Consider the following 21190-nt stretch of genomic DNA (forward strand, 5'->3'; position numbering starts at 1 on the left):
GACAGTAAAGGGGACGGGACCAATATAAACTCTGGCATTTTCTCGTGAGCACCTTTTTTCATTTGTTTTGGAAGAACAGGGGAAAAAAATATGATTAACGTGTTTACCTTAAGCTTTTGTAGTATTTCATTAAATAAAAAATCATGCTTACAAAAAGAATCACACTTACACCAGTTTAAAATTATCCATCTTTTTTAGCCAGCAAAACGAAACGAGAACTTTCCATACACTTGTGTTAGACTGACAAATGGAACCATGAAAAAAAGCAGTCCTACAAAACAAATGTCATATGTACACAATTTTTCATTATTATCGTTATTGTTAGAGGCAAAACGCAGAAGAGACAACAGCTAATGTGCAAAACATCCCTTCAGACGTCACTCACAGCATACGAGCAACACTCATTTACAGCTACACAACCACAGAACTGAGTACAGAAAACACTTTTCAGCACCGATGGAATGAACAACAATCTTTTTTCTCTTGCTTTGCATGAAAGTACGTACGCTTTGGACATTTAGACAGTACGAATGTTCATATTTTTCCACTTTGGTGTCTTCAACTTCAGATGGAACACGAGTTTTTTTGTTCACACGATACAACAGACGCAGAGTGTGACACAAACCTGTTCTGTGTGATGGGAGTTACATTCTTACACATACAAAGCCACTTTAATGTACAGTGTTCCCCTCCTTAAAATAAATATAGTCCATGATTTGCAAAGATGCTCACCTAACCCAGTATATTGCTTTGCTACCATCTTGTAGCATCTATAACCAATACATGCCCTTTTTTTGGGTGGTGTTAATTCATCGCAGATGAGCGGGCGAACACTGAAGTGAAGCTCACACACCGGGAATGTGTCTGCTCATTCGGATTGCAAGAATCGCAACATGTGTGTGTGAGAGATGGTGAAGGTCAAGCAGCCGAACGTCGTTGCCATCTAAGAGGGAGGTTTGGTGTAACCAAAAATTCCCACCGGAAGGTATTTGACGTGAGTGGGCCACTGGGCGGCAAGTTGGAAGAACTTGACGTCATTCCACTCGACGCCATCGACGGATACTGGAAGAGGAAAAAAAACAACTGTGTTCAGAATAGCCTAGCAAACTACTGTAATCCCTCCTTTATTCACAGTTAAGGGACCAGAACACTCCTCTGTGATATGCAAAAAGTCAATTAAGAACCCATGTTTAACAAGTGCTCTGCCGTCCCCTGTTTGCAGAAATAGTTGACCGGGGGTAGTGGATCGCAGCCACACAGATGCAGTTTATTATAGGCAGAAAACACAGAAATAAAAGAGCTGCCACGAATGCCACATATTTGTTTTCATGGACCCGGGTCTCAAAAATAGCCCCAGCTCACAGAAATAGTTGACCAGGGATAATTTATCACTGGCAAAAGTGTAGTTCATTTTAGGTGGAAAAAAAAGTTCTCTCCATTCTACCACCGGTAAAGTAAAAATGTAGATAGAAATATTTGAGAAAAAAATAAAGCAAAAAATTGCAAATGTGCGCTGCTAGGTTGCTGACTCCACTCTCAGCAATAGTCGACGGTTGATGATAGGCCGTGGCCAAAACAATGCAGTTCATTTAAGAAAAGTCACAATGGCATGTTTTAGTAGCCCAAATCAGAAAAAAGCACTATAACTACCACTACTCTCAACAATGGTCGACAGGGGATAATGGATCGTGGCCACAACTGGGCATTTAATTTGAGGCTGTCTGGATCAGCATGCCTCCCAATAAAAGAGCCTTCTGCCAGACCCTGGTCAAGGCAATATGGTATTAATATGGTCATAATAGATTGAATTGGGGGAAAAACCCGCCAGGCCTGACAAAAGTGCCCGGTGCCAGTCACCTCTTGTAGACATATGCAATAGGGGATAATGGGTCCCTGCCGCACGAGTGCAGTTCATTTTAGGTAGAAATAATAGAAAAAAAGCCACCATGTATAGCACAAATTTGCTTTCACCCCGCCCTCATCAATACGTTTTGAAGGACAGAACAGAAAGATAAACCTGCTAGGCCCAACAAAAATGCATGCTGCCGGTCCCCGCAGCAATAGTCACCCAGGGATAGTAGATAACGGCATTTTTTTAACCCACGATGCACTGACGCGCCAAGTATGAAGTATATATAATATATAATAAGTATAGTAAGTATATAGTATTAGATCCACTCAATTCAACTTCAATTTGGCTCAACTTCACTTCAGATCAAGAGACAGAATTTGATTTTGTTATGTAATTTGTTGGCTTGACATCTTTCAAAAAAAGAAATAATACAACTACCTTTTAGAATGGTCTGCTGCTGTTTGGCTGAGCAAATGAGGCGACTGATGCCTTCTATCATCTGACTCTTTGAGTCCACCTCCTTCTCTTTCGGCTTCTTTCCCAGGAAAATGGTGGCCACTGTGAACAAAAAGCATCAAGTCAGCACAACATCCCTCTATTGCAGTGTTATTTAAAGGGGCTGTCCGCTATTTGAAAATGTCATTGCTGCCATCTCACGGTTTAAAGTCATGATCACAGCCTCAGTCATATCATTCTGAATATGTGCATATCTTAGACACGCTTGAATAAACTGGTGTCAGTTTCACACAGGCTGCAATAATAAAAACAGCCAGAAAATGGCATCAGCGAGTAAGACAGTTCCAAATTCCGTACAGCACCTTTAATAGATAAAACATTTAATTTGCAACTTCTTTAACGACACCTCAAATGGTGCCCTCTATCTTTGATGAAAAAAAGGTGTTGAGAAACACTGCTGTATTGGATTCATGACTTTCCTCTCACCTTTTTTGTTCTTCTCTTTGGTCACAACCGTCATGGCCATGGTGCTAAATTGAACACCGTGAGGCTCGCCCCCTGCGCCGGCACCCCCGGTGGGCAAACGGCTGACTTGCAGCGAGCGGAAGGCGCTTTTCAGCGTGTTCTTGCATGCTGTGTCGCGCCGCTCCCCTTCTCGTCTCTTCTCCGCCAGCGAAGCTAACCAGTAGTCTACCTGCAGGCCGATGGCGTCCACGCCATGTGACATGCCTGGACTCCTGAAGCGAGTTGAGCCTGTTAGCATAGTAGCAGGCTTCTGTGCTTTCAAAGACCTTGAGGCTTACCCCTGCACGGCGACGCTTGCCATGGATGGGGAAGAAGGGGGTGTGGCCGCTTCCTTGATCATGCCTGTGGGAGAGCCATGGGATGGAGGGGACGAGGAGGGGACGGCCAGGCTAACAGCTACACCTTCGTCGGCGTCTCCTTCACAACCATAAAAAAAATAATCACATGAGATTAGAATTCAGTATTAAGAGTTTGCTTAATTTTGATAAATAACATTGAAGTGAACATTATGTACAATAAAATGACTCATGGCACTCCAGGAAAAATATCAAAGGATTATTGAAACAAATATTATAAAAACACGATTTACGATAAATAGGTAAATAACAAGAAATTGGCCTCAATTGTTTGTGAATTGGAACCAAAAAAAACAGTGAAATGACTATAGCAGTGACTGATTTCCAAAAATAGAGTTAAGAAATAAAACATGAAGATACATTTTCTATACGAAGGCAAGAAAAGTGTCTGATGTTATATATTTTGTGGAATCTGGGGAGCAGGGAATTATAATGATTTAATTTTTAGAAGGATCTTTCTTGTCATTGATAACAACGTAGTGAACATTGTTAACAATAAGATGAAACAAAGTGGCACTCCAGGACAAACATGTCATAAAACTTAAAAATATAAGAAATATTGGAATGGATCAGTCGTGCTGAGACTGCCCTAAATTGTTAAAGCATCAAAACAACAATGCAATAGCATTAGCAGCAGCATATTTCTGAAAATAGAATGGAGAAATAAAATCTGTAAAGAAATTTTCTATACAAAGTCAATAAAATTGTATTAATACTCAATTTTGGGGGAATCCAGAGAGCAGAGAATTACAATGATCTAGTGTATGGAATTGTATTGATTGGCTTAAATAGCAACTGCAAGATGAGGCAAAGTGGCACTCCAGGATAAACATGTAAAAAAATCAAGATAGAAACGGATATTAGGATAGATTGGCAGTGCTTGTAGAGTGGCCTTTATTGTAAGTGCATCAGAACAGTGCAATGGCATGAAAAGCAAAATATTTCCAAAAATAGAGCCCAGAAATAAAATACGAGTAAACACTTTATACACAAAGGCAAGAAAGGTGTTTTGGTTTATTCATTTTTAAAATTAGAATAGAATATTGATAATAACTTAGTGGGCATTATTAACAACAAGATTATACAAAAAGGCACTCCAGGAGAAAAATATCATAAAAAAGAAAAATTAGATAAAAAAAAAAAGAATATAAGGATAGATTTTTAGTGCTTATAGACTGGCCAAAGTTTTAAGTGCATCAGAACAATAGTGCAATGATATTAGCAACAACAAATTTCCCAAAATAGATTGAGAAATAGACTATGAATACTCATAATCCTGTTCATAGGCAAGATACTGGTATATAGTTTTTTTCACAGTCTTGGGCATTTGTTTAGGTTGCTAATGGCCGTACTTTTTGTGATACAAATGGGGCTACACTGGTGTTTTTTTAATGCTTAGTTATAGAAATTAACACAAATAAACACAACGATTTTCTTTTAGAAGGCTTTATTTGCACTCCATCATTAGAAATGATAAAATGTCTGCAAGTTTTCAGTTCATGGCCTCTGGCATTAGTGGCTAAAAGGTCTTTAAAATGACTTGTTTGTTTTTTAAATAGTTACAATAAGGAGTCCATTTACTTTTCAGATTTTCTTAATTAAAAAGTGTTTGCTTTAATACATACTCTATCTAGTAAAGATAAAATAGTTGGACTGGAAAATAAGGACGGTATTAAGGATTTCTCTTTTTTTTTTTTCACAATACTAGCATTCAAATAAATACTGCACTCACCCATCAGTGAGGGTCCAGACTCGATCACGCCCACTTTGACCACCTGTGAAACAGAAAGTGATGTAAGTCGAACCTTCATACTCAAACTGTGATAACTCCAAAGGTGAGACCGCACTTACGCCAATGAAGGGAATAAACTTCTGGTAGGACTCTTCTTCCCTCCTGTAAAAATATCAGAGATTGGTTAACACGAGTGTAGTCCTCTCCAGTAAACCGGGGCGTCACTCACGTCTTGTGTTTGCAGGTCAACATGGCCTCGGCAATGGGAAGTTGGTGCGTCATCGTGGCGCCGTTGATGTACTGAGCGATCCTTCCCGCCACGTCGAGTTGGTCTGCAAGTCATGAGTCTCATAGCTTCACTTTTTCGTATTAAGCAAGTCCAAACTTACTTTTAGTGTATATGTCACATTTTTTCCAGACTATAGAGCGTTCCCCCCACAAATACAAGTTTCCCAGAAATTTGAAATCGCGCTTTTTAATCCAGAGAGTCTAATAGATTGGAAAAACAGTGAATGAATTTACAATGAATTGCTTCCACATACAAATGAAACAACAGAGTTTCCAAAAATTGAAATCATTATTTCACAATTTTAAGATTGGGATTCTTTTTTATGTCGCATCATTAAAGGACTAAAGTGGTTCTTGGACAATGGTAAACCACACACCAAACTGTTACTGCAAGTGTCCATAAAAACAGTAATCTAGTAATATTCATGTTCAAGGCAATATTTTTTTTAATTTTCTGACAATTGGCATCTGCTATAGGCGCTATAGGTCCCGTAAGGCAAGGTCAAACAAGCTCGGGGACAGTTTCTTCCCCAGGGCCATCACCACCCTAAACAAGCGTGCAAATCTGTGATAATATAGATCGTGCGACTTATTTGGGAATTTTCATTTTTATAACTTAAGCCAGTCTCTAAGCACTACGTTGTAAATGTTTTTGCCTATTTATCTTGACAGTATTTTATCTTATGTTATACTTTTAAGTCTTTATTATAGTTGCCTATCATTAACTGCCTCCCATGCCCTCACCTCTATTTTCACTGTACTCTGTATTTTTGTATTTGTTGACTGTTTTTATTGATATTCTCAGTACAGCCACCTTGGGTGTCCTGGAAGGCACTTCAAAATAAAATGTAGAATGATCAATATTAGGTGCCTACCTTGGAGTGCCGTGTCTAATCTTTTTGTTGTCCATGATCTCATCTCATCTCATTAGCTGCACCGCTTATCCTCAGTAGGGTCGCGGGAGTGCTGGAACCCATCCCAGCAATCATCGGGCAGTGGGCAGGGGACACCCTGAACTGGTTGCCAGCCAATCGCAGGGCACACAGGGACAGACAACTTGCTCGCTCATTCACACCTAGGGACAATTTGGACCGGCCAATCCACCTGACATGCATGTCTTTGGAATGTGGGAGGAAACCGGAGTGCCCGGAGGAAAACCACGCAAGCACGGGGAGAACATACAAACTCCGCACAGCAAGTCCGGTAGCTGGATTTGAACCCACACAGGAGGTTCCCAAGACCTTAGAACTGTGCCGCACACGCGCTAACCACTGTGCCGCCGTGCTTCTGTTGTCCATGATAATAAAGGCAATTTAATTTCTAATGCAACCCTTGCTCTTACGCGCCTTATTGTCTCTTGTATACAGAAAAAATATCTCAGAAAAGTATTTTGAGGATGTGCCTTATAGTCAGGAAATTACAATAGTTGCATTAACAGATTGGTCTTATCTGCTTTGACGTTACCTGTGGGAGGAGGCTCGGTACGGCTAAAGAGGTCATGCCAAGCGCCGTCCAGGAAGGAGGCGCCGTAACGGTTGTCAAGGACGCCCAGATGCTTGGCAACAGGATGCGAACCTGAGGAAAACGGTGAGAATCTCACAAGTGGCTGTGGGTGAGGTTCATCAAACTCTGTCTCGCAACGTACCCAGAGGAACTACTAGGAAGCGCATGTGGTTGAGCCAGTCCGAAGTCTTGTTGGCAAGCTGCGTCACGAAAAATTGCAAGATGGCGGCCAAGTAACTGTGGCTACCCACCGCAGCCACTTTCACAGCGCGTGGCATGGAAGCGTTACAGTTGCAGCTGAAAACGAAACATTTGGTTATCTGAACCCTTTCGGAGCATCTCCGAAGTGTCCCCGCAGGAACTCACAACTTCTGGATTCGGGTGAGAATGGCAGACAGCACAGCTTGTATCTCCGCTGGCGAGCACGTGCACACTGCCGGCTGCTTGTGCGCCTGCAGCTGCTCCATCACATACTGTAAACAATCACGTAAGAGGGTGGCCATCAAGCTCAGGGAGTGAGAAAATAATCGTTTCACGTTTATAACACATTTGTCCAAATTAGCATTACACTTGTTTGTATATTGATTGCAACGAAAAATGCTTACAAGGCCAGGCTAGTTCTACTTTGATTATCAAACACATGCAAAGATAGATACTGATAACGTCAGGGTGGTTCTATTTTGATTTTTAAAAGTTAACAACAAAGAATGCTTACCATGTCAGAGTTGTTATTATTAAGCGCTTGTGACGAATAATTCTTATAATGCCAGGGTAGTTCTATTTTGATTATCAAACACTTGATACGGAGAATGCTGATAAGAGTAGGGTAATTCTATTTCAATTATTTACCACTTGCAAAGTAGAATGCTTCTCATGCCAGTGTTATAAAAATGAGCAATGAAGAATGCTTACAAAACAAAGGTTGTTTATTTTGATTATTGAAGGCTCGCAAGGAAGATTGCTTAGTGCCAGGGTAATTCTCTTTTAATTATTAAACACTTTCAAAGAAGAATGCTTACAATTCCAGGGTTGTTATTTTACTAAACAAGTGCAAAGAATGCTTATAAGACAAGGGTTGTTTTATTTTGACTATTGAACGCTTGCAAAGAAGAATGATAAATACCAGAGTTTATTTGGATTCCAGGAATGTTTTATTTTGTTATTGAACACTTGCAAAAAAGAATATTTATAATCCCAGGTTTTGTGTATTTTGATATTAATTGGGCAATGTGATAAGTATGCTGGTATTGCAAGGGTTGTTTTTTGGGGGTTATCACTGTATCATTGTTTCCCAGTCATGTGTCGGTTCTTTGATTCCCACACGCTCACGGGTTGGTCTATTTTTGATAAAGGTTGATTTGAAAAAGGGCTCAAGACTAGACCTTTAGAAAAGGCTGGATATTGTACAACTTGATGTTTTTTGTACAGTTGTCCCTTGTTCTCATTGTAAGCTTATAATTATTTGGTGTCTTCGCTCCTTATTTTTAGTGCCTGTAAAATAATAAACTTAACAGTTAGGCTCACCTGGCCCTGCCAGTCTCCGCCGTTGACCAGGATGAGGCTCTCTGGGAGAGCAGAGTCTCCCAACAAAATGTGGTTAAGCTGGTCATACATGGCCTTCCTCACCACCTGTTGGGCACTTTGTTAAAATGGCACAAACAAATTTACCACGATGTTAAGGGGTAGCAATGTTTACCGGCGTGCCGTGCCCCTGTTCGGGAGACCTTTCCGAGTCAGAGCTATTGGCCCGTTCGCTCGGCGCTTTGGACTTGACTGGCGTACAGCTGTTGCGCTTCTGCCTGGATGGGGTGTGGCCACCATCCAATCTACATATAAAATATACAGGTACAACAATACGATCTAAGCTTTTGCCATCAGGAAGCAGCTATGACGTCATGGCTTTCTAGTTACCGTGGCGACGGTTGGCTTTCACTTCTGCCAGTTTTCATAGGCGTACGGGGTTTCTCCACAGAGGACACTGTGATGCAGGGGGCGGTGTCGGAAAGCAGCTCTTGATCTGTTCCTTCCTGAATATACAAACATCAAACAAAACCAATTTAACAAAATCCGTCACTACTTGGCAGCCGCAGTGCTTTGTGGGGTGAAAAGTATTCATTTCAAATGCTTAAAAATATTCAAGATAAATTCAAGCCTTGCTGCCTGTATACTGGATGCACAATTGCAGAGCAATTTTTTCCCCCCGGTGCAATTGTGGCCCGCCTATAATAAACCTACACTGTGCGGTGTGTTGTACTGGAATGGAGGTGTGGCCACGATCCATTATTACTCACTGCTGAAAAAGAGCAATGGGCCGGCAGGGTGCACTTATTTTGTTTGGGTTGCCGAAGTGATCTTTTTGTGGCCTGCTTCAAACTAACTGCACTGTGTATGGCCGCGATCCATTATCCCCGGTGGACTATTGCTAAAAGCATGTCATGAGTTGCACCTCTTCCCTGTTCTTTACAGTACTCCGAAAATTAACAGCACCCAAGCAGCCCCGACTCATTATCCCCATTAACCGCGATAAATTAGGGATTACAGTAATGAGAACATCAATGTGACACGTACAAGAACTGAAAGAGTTGGTACCAGTGCCTCGCTTTCAGACAGAGCTTCATCAAGAATGCGGCTGCGGGACGTTTTCATCTTGTCCAAAGTAGGCTGCTCCCCCTGTTGACAGAGTGACGTTCATTATGGAATTGCAGCAGGGGAATTTTGAAGAAACCCTTCCGAACGTACCGGACTCAAAGTGTCCCGGCCCAAACTGCCTTTGCTGTTCAGACTTCCAATCTCCGTCTGGGAGCTGGACTGAGACATTCCCTCAAAAAAGGGCCTGCACATAAGGAAAATTTAAACCATCTTGTAACATCAGTTCAAAACAAAATAAAGGCGTCAAGATGATTTTATTTGGAGAAGCATTAAAAATTGATCTAAAAAATTTAATAATTCATCAAACCCTTTAGATCGTATTAATTTACAGTTTCACTACTCAGGAAAAACATTTTTATGTAAGAAGGAGCAACTTAAGTGTAACAAGAGAAGCTGTTACCTCAGTTTAGGTTTGGGTGTGCTCATGATGCTGTCCGTCTCCTCCATGTCAGGCCCGCTGTCGCTCGGGTTGTACATCTCCAGGCTATCGTAGAGCTCGTCCAGGTCCTCCTCTACTTCCTGGATCTGTTCCCTAGACACGTGCTCCAGACCAAATCCCACCTGGATTCAAAAGTCAGCAGGCACAAGTCAACACAAAAACCAAAGTGGCCCTCCCCGGCTCTTTGACATACCTCGTCTGTGACTTTGAACCTCTTGAGCAGGGCCACAAATTTCTGTTTGATGTTTGGCTGCTACAAACCGTGATGGAAAATAAAGGTAAGAAGAATCAAAACGAGTGACAAACAACACACGTGATAGCGCACCCTAGTGATGGCAGTGTTGGACGTCAGCTTCCGCCTGGGCTTTTTCTTCCTCACTTCTTCGTCTTCGTCATATAGGTACTTCAAAAGACAATAAATTGTGTCAGAGAAAATATGCCTGGAAATTTTAGCAAGCAAACCAAAGTAGCAGGCTTCAATATGGTGACTTTTTTTGATTATTATGGAACGTAAAATCTTATCCTCAACCCTACTTCTGCTGCACCACAGTTTTAATTTCATGGCAGCCGATTTTGGAAACATACCCACGTACAGGTTGTAGCTACTGTGAAAATGTGAGTGAGTGAGAGAGTGAATAAATAATGTATTCACTGAAAGGTTTCCTTGACAATAAAAAACTACTAAAATCCCTCGTTTATCGCGGTTGACAGGGACCAGAAGCTCCTGCGATAGGTGGAACTCTGCAAATTATGCAAAGTAAGACACCACCCAGACTCCCCTTCTGATTGATAATGCAGCAATTGAAAATGTGAGTGAAAAGGAATTCCTGGGAGTCATAATTGATAACAAAATTTCCTGGAAACCTTACATCAGACACATAAAAAGCAAAATCTCCAAAAGCCTTGCAGTTTTGAACAAGCTAAAACTATTCCTTGATAAGGATGCACAGTGAACTTTGTACTGTACCTTGGTTCTTACATACTTGACATATTGTGGGGAAACACTATCAAAATACAGTGGAACCGTTAGATAAAGTACAATAACGAGCACTGCGTATTATTCACAAGGATGGGAATCTGGATCATACACATGAGCTGGTTCTGCAGTCTAAGTTGCTCAAATTTCAGGACCTTATAATCTTATTTAAAGCTTTTCACTAAATGTTGCCCAAAGATTTACAGAAAATGTTGGAAATTCAAGGAAGGGCTCATAATTTGTGAGGCTATGGAGAATTTATATACCCAGAATTCGAACAGCGTGCAAGAGTTTTTGAGTGTCTGTACGTGGTGTGAAACTCTAGGACTGTCTGACTAAAACAAAGCAAAAATATTCATAGGTTTATACTATTCTACAACTATTTTGTCTGGGCAAACGTATGCGCTGCAAGGGTTTTTTAGGGGCTCTCTAATGTATGTCTGTTATTATACCATTGTTGGTGTTTTGCCCTGATTGTTACTTGCCCTTACCATTGTTGGGATATTATTTTGTTAACATTGTAAGTTTGAAAAATCATTATTTGTTTTTCAAAATTTGCTTTGTAAGGAATGGTGCTGTGCTTTGGTTTTGATTTTGAATATGTTCTTCCTGCAACAAAAAATGTATAGGGGTAGCCATTCAAAAGCTTCACCCTACTTCTTTGGGCACGTGTTTATGTATAATATTATTGTATTGTACATCTGTTTTTGTGCAAATATTTAGTTGTTTCAGTTTTGTGATTTGTTGATGTTGTTTTTTGCATTGTTGTGTCTGAATCAATCAATCAATCATTATTGCTGATTACGGCTTACAGCCAACTGATATACTATTTTAGGATATTTGAATACTGTGAAATGGGATATAAGAACTTTTTCACAATATTCTCATTTTCTAAAACAGTCCGTTTTTTTAGGCAAAAATTACCCAGACCTACAAGGAAGTGCTTGCAAAAACACATACTTGACCATGGATGGGATCGTCACTGCCTTCCTGCTCAGATGAATAGCTCTCCTCTTCCTCCTCGGAGTAGTTGTCGATGTCCGGAGATCGGTCTGCGCAGAAAGAACACAAACTGGTAAAACAACTGCTAGAGAAAGTTTCTTCCCCATAGCCATCACCACCTTAAACAAGCACATATGGATGTGAAAAACTACATATGTTGTCTATGTATAAAAATGTATATTCATAGTCAAAGGTGGTGTTGGTAATTTAAAAATGTTCTACTTGCTGACGCCATCTTATGGCTAAAATCATCATTGCAGCCTATGTCCAGCTGCTTGTTTTGCGCGTGCAAGTACGTGACTTTCTAAGATGTGCTCAAATAATTTAGTTTCTTTTGGGGAGTCAGGGGGCGGGGCTGGGTTGGCATTTAAGCTGTATTTGAAACTGTTTTTTCTTTTAATTTTACCATTTTCATCCTAGAATAAAATAAAACTGCAAGCATGCGCGTAAAATTACAGATCCTTGACTCTATTCCTCCAACTCAATGCGCTCCGTGGACGAAACACCGATGATAAAAGTAAGATAAAAGCAGATAGGCGCGGTGAAAAAAACAAATAAAAAGGCTCTTGAAACTCAGTTGGGTATTGTTAAGTCATACTTAATGGAGATAATATTTAAAGTTTTTAAGGACAACCACACTATTCACCCCACCTTTGAGTTCACTACTCTTATTTCAGAAATATTTTGCTGCTATTTGTTATTGTACCATTGTTCCAATGCACTTACAACTTCAGCCAGTCTACAAGCACTACCATGAAAATACTAATCTTAATATTATTTTTGTTTCTCTCTGAAGTATTTTATGACTGATTAATCCTGAAGTAACACATCTAATTTTGTTGTGAATAATGTCTACTACATTGTTATAATTTTCTTTTTGTAATTTTATTATAAAGACAATTCAAATTCGAAAAATAGTAGAGGACTTTAATTCACTGCTCTCCAGATTCCCCCAAAAAAGATTACCGAAATGTCCTCTTCTCCTTTTTAACCCCTTAATGTTCCTGTAAAATTAGCCTAAAATCCCAATCAAAGACGCACCCACAGTAAATTGAACGCTGTTCTTGAACCTTTTGGAGAAGATGGACGGTTTTGGTCTCTTTTGAACGGTAAGGCTATGAAATTTTGTCCCAAACAGAAATAATCACTGCAAGTGCGATTAACATTCAGTGAGTTGGAACACACAGAAAAAGAAGGTTATTATTCTCGCCTGAATTTGTTTGCAATTAAATGCCCTCAAATGAGCGTAGCATGGACATTTTAGCTGGAAAACAGGCGAGACAATAGCTTGAAGACTTTCCTGGTACTTTTTTAAATTTGGTCACAATCTGAAAAACTAAACATTGCATTTAACACGTTTTTCTAAGGCTAGGTAAGTTTAGGTATTAGCAAAAGTGACCATTCGAAGACCTCATGTTTACAGCAATAAAAACTCTGCAACTGTGCATATTACTTTGGCCAATCTTTTAGACATTGCTAAATAGTTGTAATTGTTTAGCTATTTTTTTCCAGAAGTCAATCAATGAGTGTGCACACTTGCAGGTAATAATGATTTACGATTTGTGTCGCGCATGTTTACTTTTGGCTCTGATTTGAATACACACCGTAAATGTGTACATACTTATTTGGGGCATTTAATTGGCTAACAAATGTCTCAAATCATCATTTGAATCAGTTACTACTGGTTCAAGATATTCAAAGTTACAAGAGGCCATCTCCATTTTATCAAACAGGCCCTATAGGCTGATGCGGACCATGAAAAAATGCCGGCTATTGGGAGAGTGGTAGCAATCAAAAGGTCAGAAGCTAACGACCGTATTGCAAATAATTTTACGAGTCTGTTTATTTTCAGATTCAGATTCATATTCAGATTTCAGATTTACTTTATTGTCAAAGGGGAATTTTGGAACAAAACGAACAAATTACAAGAAGGAATATCCAACGAAAGAAAAATGCTTTTAGGCGGATTTTTTTGTCGGCATTACGGTGTGATTTGGAGTAAATATTTTAAATGGTTAGATTTGCTGAATTGTCTTGGAGCAAACAAAGCCCTTTTTGCGGACATTTAACTCATTTGATGACGGCCAGGAGATGTAATTGGTGAGTTACGCTGTCTTTATAGTTTTCAAGTATCATGTTTCAGACTGATCTTAATGTTTCTGTGATAAGTACATTTTGAAATGATATGTGACGTGACATATTTCAGTGAGCGGTAACCTCGTACAGACCGTCAGAACGTTAAGGCGTTAATGAACAATAGGAATGCCCTACCAGACATTTTGGCCTTTGGTCCCTCATGGTCGATGGGCTGACTGGACAGCGAATAGACGCGCATCTCAGCCACGGGCAGAGTGGCATCTTTTAGCTGGCTGTGTAGGCAGAGAACCTGGGCGCCCTCGCTCGGGTGTTGCATCACCTATGTTAGCGGAAAGCTGAGTCATGCTTTCTACATGGAAAAACAGGCCGGGGACATACCTCAGCCATGTTGATGAGGCCTAAGGCGAGGGTCTTGTAGCCCAGGATGGTCCGATTCTTGTAGCGCTTCCGGCGCTGCAGCATGATCTGCAGCTTGTTGGCGTCCCTCTTCAGGAAGTGAGGGTACTGCGCATGTCAGAGAAACATATAATCAGCTTAATTGCACTACGGTTTTAAAGATTTTTTGCGTACAAACAATGTTAACCTGAAGAGAGAAGGTGAGCTGAAGGTCAGTCTCTGTCATGGCCGACGACGATAGAACGATTTCATTGGAGCGAAGGATCCGCTTGGAACCCTGAAGATGACAAATACAAGATCAAAAGACAGCAATTGTGTGTATTGCATGAGGTCCAAGCGCTCACCTGCAGTTTGACGGCAACGACCACAGAGGTGAGGTCTTTGTCCAACTCCTTGAGGAGGACCAACTTCTTCAGGGTCAAGCTGAAGAGTCTGATGAGGACGACACAATTATTGCAAAGTGTCATGTACAGAACTGTTCCAGAAAATGAGAACATTGTGATTAAGTTGTTTCTTTTCTGTCATTTTTTTTCAGTAATACATTCTGGATCGATTACAACCAACTGAAATATGGCAAAAATTCTGGCACTCAAATAGTTGGAAGCTTACAGCCTACAAGTATACTGGACTGTCTCAGAAAATTAGAATATTGTGATAAAGTTCTTTATTTTCTGTAATGCAATTAAAAAAACAAAAATGTCATACATTCTGGATTCATTACACATCAACTGAACTATTTCAAGCCTTTTATTATTTTAATATTGCTGAATTTGGCTTACAGCTTAAGAAAACACAAAAATCCTATGTCAAAATATTAGAATATCATGAAAAAGTATACAAGTAGGCTATTCAACTAATCACCTGAATAATCTAAATAACTCGAAACACCTTGCGAGGGTTTCCTGAGCCTTAAAAACACTCAGCTTGGTTCAGTAAACTAAATCACAAGTATGGGGAAGACTGCTGTCCAGAGGACCATCATTGATACCCTCCATCAGGAGGGTAAGACACAAAAAGAAATTTCTCAAAGAGCAGGCTGTTCACAGAGTGCAGTTTCAAAGCATATCCACAAAAAGTCTGTTGGAAGGGAAAAATGTGGCTGGAAACGCTGCACAACCAAAAGAGATGACCGCAGCCTTAACAAAATTGTGAAGAAGAGCCGCTTCCAGAATTTGGGGGAGCTTCAAAGACAGTGGGCTGAAGCTGGAGTCCAGGTATCAAAAGCCACAGTTCACAGACGTGTCCGGTAAATGGGCTACAATAGCCGTATTCCCATGGTCAAGCCACTTCTGAACTCAAGACAACGGAAGAAGCGTCTGACTTGGGCTATGGAGAAGAAGCACAGGACAGTTGCAGAGTGGTCCAAAGTCCTCTTTTCAGACGAAAGCAAGTTTTGCATTTCATTTGGAAGTCAAGGCGCCAGAGTCTGGAGAAAGGCTGGAGAGGAGCAAAAAGTTGCTTGAAATCCAGTGTGAAGTTCCCACAGTCAGCAATGGTTTGGGGAGCCATGTCAGCTGCTGGTGTTGGTCCACTGTGTTTCATCAAGTCCAGAGTAAATGCAACTGTGTACCAAGAGATTTTAGAGCACTACATGCTTCCATCTGCTGAAAAGCTCTATGGAGATGAGGATTTCATCTTCCAGCATGATCTGGCACCTGCCCACAGTGCCAAAACCACCAGTAACTGGTGCACTGACCATGGCATCACTGTCCTTGATTGGCCTGCTAATTCCCCTGACCTGAACCCCATCGAGAATTTGTGGGGTATAGTTAAGAAGAAGATGAAAGACACCAGACCTACAAATGCAAATGAGCTGAAGGCCGCTATCGAAGCATCCTGGGCATCAATAACACCTCAGCAATGCCACAGGCTGATTGCCTCCATGCCACGCCGGATTGATGCAGTAATCCGTGCAAAAGGATTCCCAACCAAGTACTGAGTGCATTAATGGACATTTTGAAATGTTTGATTTAGTTTTGCTGTTATAAAATTATTTTTTTACTTGGTCTGAGGAAGTATTCTAATATTTTGAGATAGGATTTTTGAGTTTTCTTAAGCTGTAAGCCAAAATCAGCAATATTAAAATAATAAAAGGCTTGAAATAGTTCAGTTCATGTGTAATGAATCCAGAATGTATGACATTTTTGTTTTTTTAATTGCATTACAGAAAATAAAGAACTTTATCACAATATTCTAATTTTCTGAGACAGTCCAGTATATTAGAATCATCTGAAATGAGGGATGTGTTTTCGTCATCATCGTCAATAAAACTTGCAATATTTCAATGGATTTGTAATGAATCCATAATGTATGACATTTTTTTATTATTATCAAATGCATTAGAGAAATCAAGAAACTTTATCACAATATTTTAATTTTCCGATACTGTCCTGTATGTGACTGGCGAATTCAATAATCATCTCCCAACATTGGCCTTTGAAAAATAAAATAAAAAACACACGGTGGAGATGGTAGAACTTCTGCTAAATTTAGAACCTCCTCTGCATGTAATCAAAATGAATCATTTGAAAAAGTCATTGCATATTTTGGTGATGCATAGTGGGCAGTAGTAAGGAAAATCTGCCTAACAAATAGAGTAAAAAATGATCGTGCAGATAAAGTAGACAGTTTTTATTATGGCAGAGAACGCTATTAAACATATAAAGCTAGGTAAATGTTCATTTGAAAGATGACAGTGTGCATGGGTAAAGCCACAAATGGCTCTTCAGATAGTTGTTAAGCGGACAGAAAATCCTGACAAGAGTCATCAACACAGCCCAGAGCATCACTGGCTGATTTCTACCTAGTCTGGAGTACATTGTCGGATTTTAATACAGCAGTAGAGCCAATAACACCTGTCACTCTGGCCACTACCTCTTTGACCAGCTGGCCTCTGGCTTCCCTAAAAAAAAGAACAGCTACCAGGCTCAGATAAAATTTCTTCACCAGTGCCACCAGTGCCATCACCATCCTAAACAAGCGCACCACAGTGAGAATAAATAAATAAATATATACAAGTTATATATATATATATATATATATATATATACATTGCCTATGTATAGATAAATCTGCACAACATTCAAATCTTATTTCTCTACTTATTTTGGAGACATATTGCAGCTAAAGGTCATTGCACCGCTTTTCATGGCACTATTGTTCTGATGCACTTGATTTAGGCCAGCCTAAAGTAATATTTTTAAACATCTATCCTACGATTGTTTTTTTAATCTTATTTTTCTCTTTCAATGACATGTTTCTCCTGGAGTGCCAATTTGTCTAATCTCCTTGTAAAAAAATGTTCACTACGTTGTTATCAACAAATAAATACATTCTAGTTAAAAATTTAAAAAATATTATAATTCCCTGGTATCCATATTCCCTTCTCTCCACGTTCCCCTAAAACTGACTACCGTGTTGTAATTTCCTGCTAACTGGATTCCCCTCAAAAAAATAACACATTAATACTATTAAGAAAGATGAAGGTCCAACTTGGCAAGCGACAGCCCACCAAACTTTATGATTTAGAGAGGATTTTCAAAGAAGAGTGCAACGAAATACACCCGGACATGTGTCTTAAGCTTGTGGGTTATTACCACAAAGGTCTTATCACTCTGCTTGCAAACAAAGGCTTTGTCACCAAGTATTAAGTTCTTCTGGCTCGCGGGATTAAATACTTATTTAGCTTAATGATTTACAAATGAGTTAAAATATATTATTTAGAGCTAATTTCTGGATTTTCTTTTTGATGTTTTGTCTCTCCATGTTAGAATAAATCAATCATTAAAACAATAGAATGGTCATGTCTTCATTAGTGGGCAAGGCAACAAAATTAAAAAGGGATCAAATACTTTTTGCTTTCACTGTATACTGGATTGAATCAGTAGTCCACTACATAGCTTTGACATTTGCATACACTAAGACTGGTATGACACAGAGAAGATCAGCACGGATCTCGAGGCAAATGTACCGGTACTCATGAAGAGGCATACGTTCCTGACCTCTGCTCTATTCTTATTTTGGAAATACTGTATGTGCCTGCTAATGTCATTGCACTGATGCATTTTAGAATAGAATTGTCTTTATTGTTATTGATATCAAGTTATAAAAACACACCTGTTCAGGACTGCCTACAACACATAGCTTCTCCATTTCTTATGTTTTTATGATTTTATGTCTTGTTTTTATTTATTATTTCGTTTACAACTTTTTAAATTGTATTTTTTTTTTTTTTTTTTTTTTCTTTCATTGTTTGTACAGTGTCCTTGGGTGGCCTGAAAGGCGCTTTTAAATAAAATGCATTATCATTATTATTATTATTATTATATCCAACGAGATTAGACAAGGCACTCCAAGGTAAAATATGTAATAAAGACTTTGAAGACAAAAAAGTCAAAAGACTATCAAGATAAACAGGCAAGAACAATAATTTCAACGTAATGCTTGGGGACTGGCCCAAGTTATAATAATAGAATAGGACTGGTGCCAACTTTGCCATGACCCAACAACAGGCCAGGGACCATCAGCAGTGGGAAGACTGTCCAGAGTTGCGTCCTCATTGGATCCGTTGAACCGTATGAAAAAGAATGATGCAATGCAACAATAGTGCAAGGAAAATAGGTGCAAACACATTTACCGGCAGTAATTTAGACAGCCCAATATAATTCACAAAGTATATGCATTTCTTTCACATTTTTATGGGGCGGCAGTAGCTCAGGAGGTAGAGCGCTCGTCTTGGGATCAAGGGATCCCAGTTCAAATCCCGGCTCGTTCGTGTTACATGTCGAAGTGTCCTTGGGTAAGACACTGAACCCTTAATACCCCCAATAAGCAGGTTAGCGCCTTACATGGCTGCAAGGCCGCTATTAGGATATGTGGAGCACATTGTAAAGCGCTTTGGGAAGTCATTGACTTGAAAAGCGCTATATAAATGCAGATCATTTCATTTCATATTTAGGAACAACCAAAAGAGAAGAACAAATCGTCGAAAGATATATTTTGAGCGTTCGTTTGGAGCGGTGATGGCTCTGGGGAAGAAGCTCTCTCTGAAGCCTGTTTATCTCTTGTACAAATTTGCCTTCTTATTGTATTTTGTTCTCATTTTACCTTATTTTTCTCTTTGCTGTCTTTTTTATCATGTTTGTCCTGGAGTGCCGCTTTATCTAATCTAGTTGAAATGTTATCAATGTTACTTTCGATGACAATGAAGACAATTGGAAATTCTGGGACAGTTTTGTCGTTCCGAATCACATCATAAAAAACACCTTGAGGTCAAAAGACGCAGACTCGGGTTCTGTTTGCCTCGTCAACAATTCACTCATAACGACATCACTTCCTGTGTCAACATCACGAGTTTCAGCGTAAACAGGAAGTGATCGGAGTCTTGCGACGTTGACAAAAAGCAAAAGAACAGCACAAATTAAAGGAAAACCACAACAACACTGCCATCTTGGACGCCTGGGGTTAGAAGGCAGCGTTGTCATGGCAACAGGCTACCACCAGTAGTTATCTCGACCTGCACGTTGACGTGTTTCGCATACTTACGGGGATGGTGTGAGTCACGTGACGTCACCGACGAGATACAGTTAAGAGCAGCAGGTGATTTGGAGGTCACGTGATAAACGCAAAGGAACGGGGAAGGTAAACAAAAGGTGGCAATTCCCACCGATCCCCTCCTTCCCACCACTAGCCGTTTATCTTCATTGCACTTACCTGGGAACGCAACTGGGCGAGGAACGGTCCACTTCCCAGGTGGCGAACAAGTTCATGTGAACCGGCCGGTTCGAGGAGATGCTGACGGGCTTGGAGGGCTGCGGCGGCCCCGCCAAGCCTCGCTCCATGTTGGCGCTGGCTGGAGGCTCGCTCGCGCCCGCCGTTCTCTCCGCTTCCCCCCTTTTCCTTTTAGTACTCGACGAAGGCAAGTTCCATATGAGCTAATGGCCGCCAGGAATCGAACTCTGTCGTCGAGCACGTCGCAGGGCGCTCGCAGGAAGCGGAAACCACTAAGCGAGCGAGCGCGCGCACACGTACGTGCGTGCGTGGGGTACGTGCGCGCCCACGTGGTCGACGTACCCACTTACTGTTTGTCAAAACGATCCCTTCAAAGTTGTTTTTCTTTACTTGAAATCGCAGAAAGGAGTACAAAACAATGAAACAATTAGCGAACACACCTTTTGCATGTTGAACGTGTGATCGATCCAAATAGCGATATTATCGATACTTAGCGAGTACGTGCTTAGATCGGAATCTGTGATCGACGCTTCATTCCTCCACCAGTTTCCTCAAAGCCCCTTATATATACATCCCTCTCTCACCTAGCACCATGGGAAATCCTCTTATTTAATGCCAGACTGACAATTAACCTGTAGCAACTCTTGTTTCACATCCTCCCTAGAGGGCCATATCTAGATACCCGCCCTTTCTAAAAGCTAATATTAACAAAGGCAAAGATGATGCACAGTGCAGTATGGACTTTTTTTCAAATGCAGAAAAGGACAATGCAAAGTGTAGTTATGAAGTCTACTAGTTAGGCAACACTAAGGATTTACATAAACGTGGAGAGAGAAAAAAAACCTGCAGAGAGCAACAAGCTGCAATCAAAAATTTAAACATGTTACTGTTCCTGGAAACACGTGTATCAGTTGTCACTATGGGATAACAGCGAAATGACACGACTTTTTATGATTGCACAATGGAAGTTACTGGGTCTTGTTAACAATGTTAGTCAATTTCCATTCATTGCCTATTTATTTGACTCTTTTGTGCTTAGAAAATTGTAATAGAAACATTATATTTATTGTTCTACATTTTAAAGTTTGCAATAAAGTTATTTACTTAAAATAGAAGTTTTAGTGCCTAAAATTGTTGTGCTGTTTAAAAAACAAACTCAAAGGGGAAGGATTCAATGATGTAATGATCT

General features: G+C 40.2%; 1 protein-coding gene across 4 annotated transcripts; it reads right to left on the bottom strand.

Moving 5' to 3' along the window:
• Positions 1–174: 174 nt before the first annotated feature.
• Positions 175–20525, bottom strand: pacs1b (phosphofurin acidic cluster sorting protein 1b). 4 transcript variants are annotated; one of them, XM_088347208.1, is made up of 24 exons: positions 19984–20525; positions 14616–14703; positions 14459–14548; positions 14254–14379; positions 14050–14194; positions 11737–11828; positions 10126–10203; positions 9994–10050; positions 9762–9922; positions 9452–9545; positions 9281–9382; positions 8624–8739; positions 8409–8538; positions 8237–8341; positions 7079–7185; positions 6855–7009; positions 6674–6784; positions 5151–5253; positions 5041–5083; positions 4922–4964; positions 3112–3250; positions 2795–3045; positions 2291–2410; positions 175–1062 (listed from the first exon to the last, which is right to left on the bottom strand). In XM_088347208.1, the coding sequence occupies exons 1-24, from the start codon at positions 20109–20111 to the stop codon at positions 944–946; spliced, it is 2703 nt and encodes a 900-aa protein (XP_088203334.1). In that variant the 5' UTR covers positions 20112–20525; the 3' UTR covers positions 175–943. The 4 variants fall into 4 exon arrangements, with proteins under 4 accessions (XP_088203334.1, XP_088203336.1, XP_088203333.1 ...); XM_088347210.1 differs by having other exon boundaries at positions 9302–9382; positions 9994–10053; XM_088347207.1 differs by having other exon boundaries at positions 9994–10053; positions 19984–20523.
• Between the last annotated feature and the right edge of the window lie 665 nt (positions 20526–21190).

Source organism: Urocampus carinirostris, chromosome 11, assembly GCF_059441175.1.
Source record: "Urocampus carinirostris isolate Australia breed hairy pipefish chromosome 11, RoL_Ucar_1.0, whole genome shotgun sequence".
Taxonomy (NCBI): domain Eukaryota; kingdom Metazoa; phylum Chordata; class Actinopteri; order Syngnathiformes; family Syngnathidae; genus Urocampus; species Urocampus carinirostris.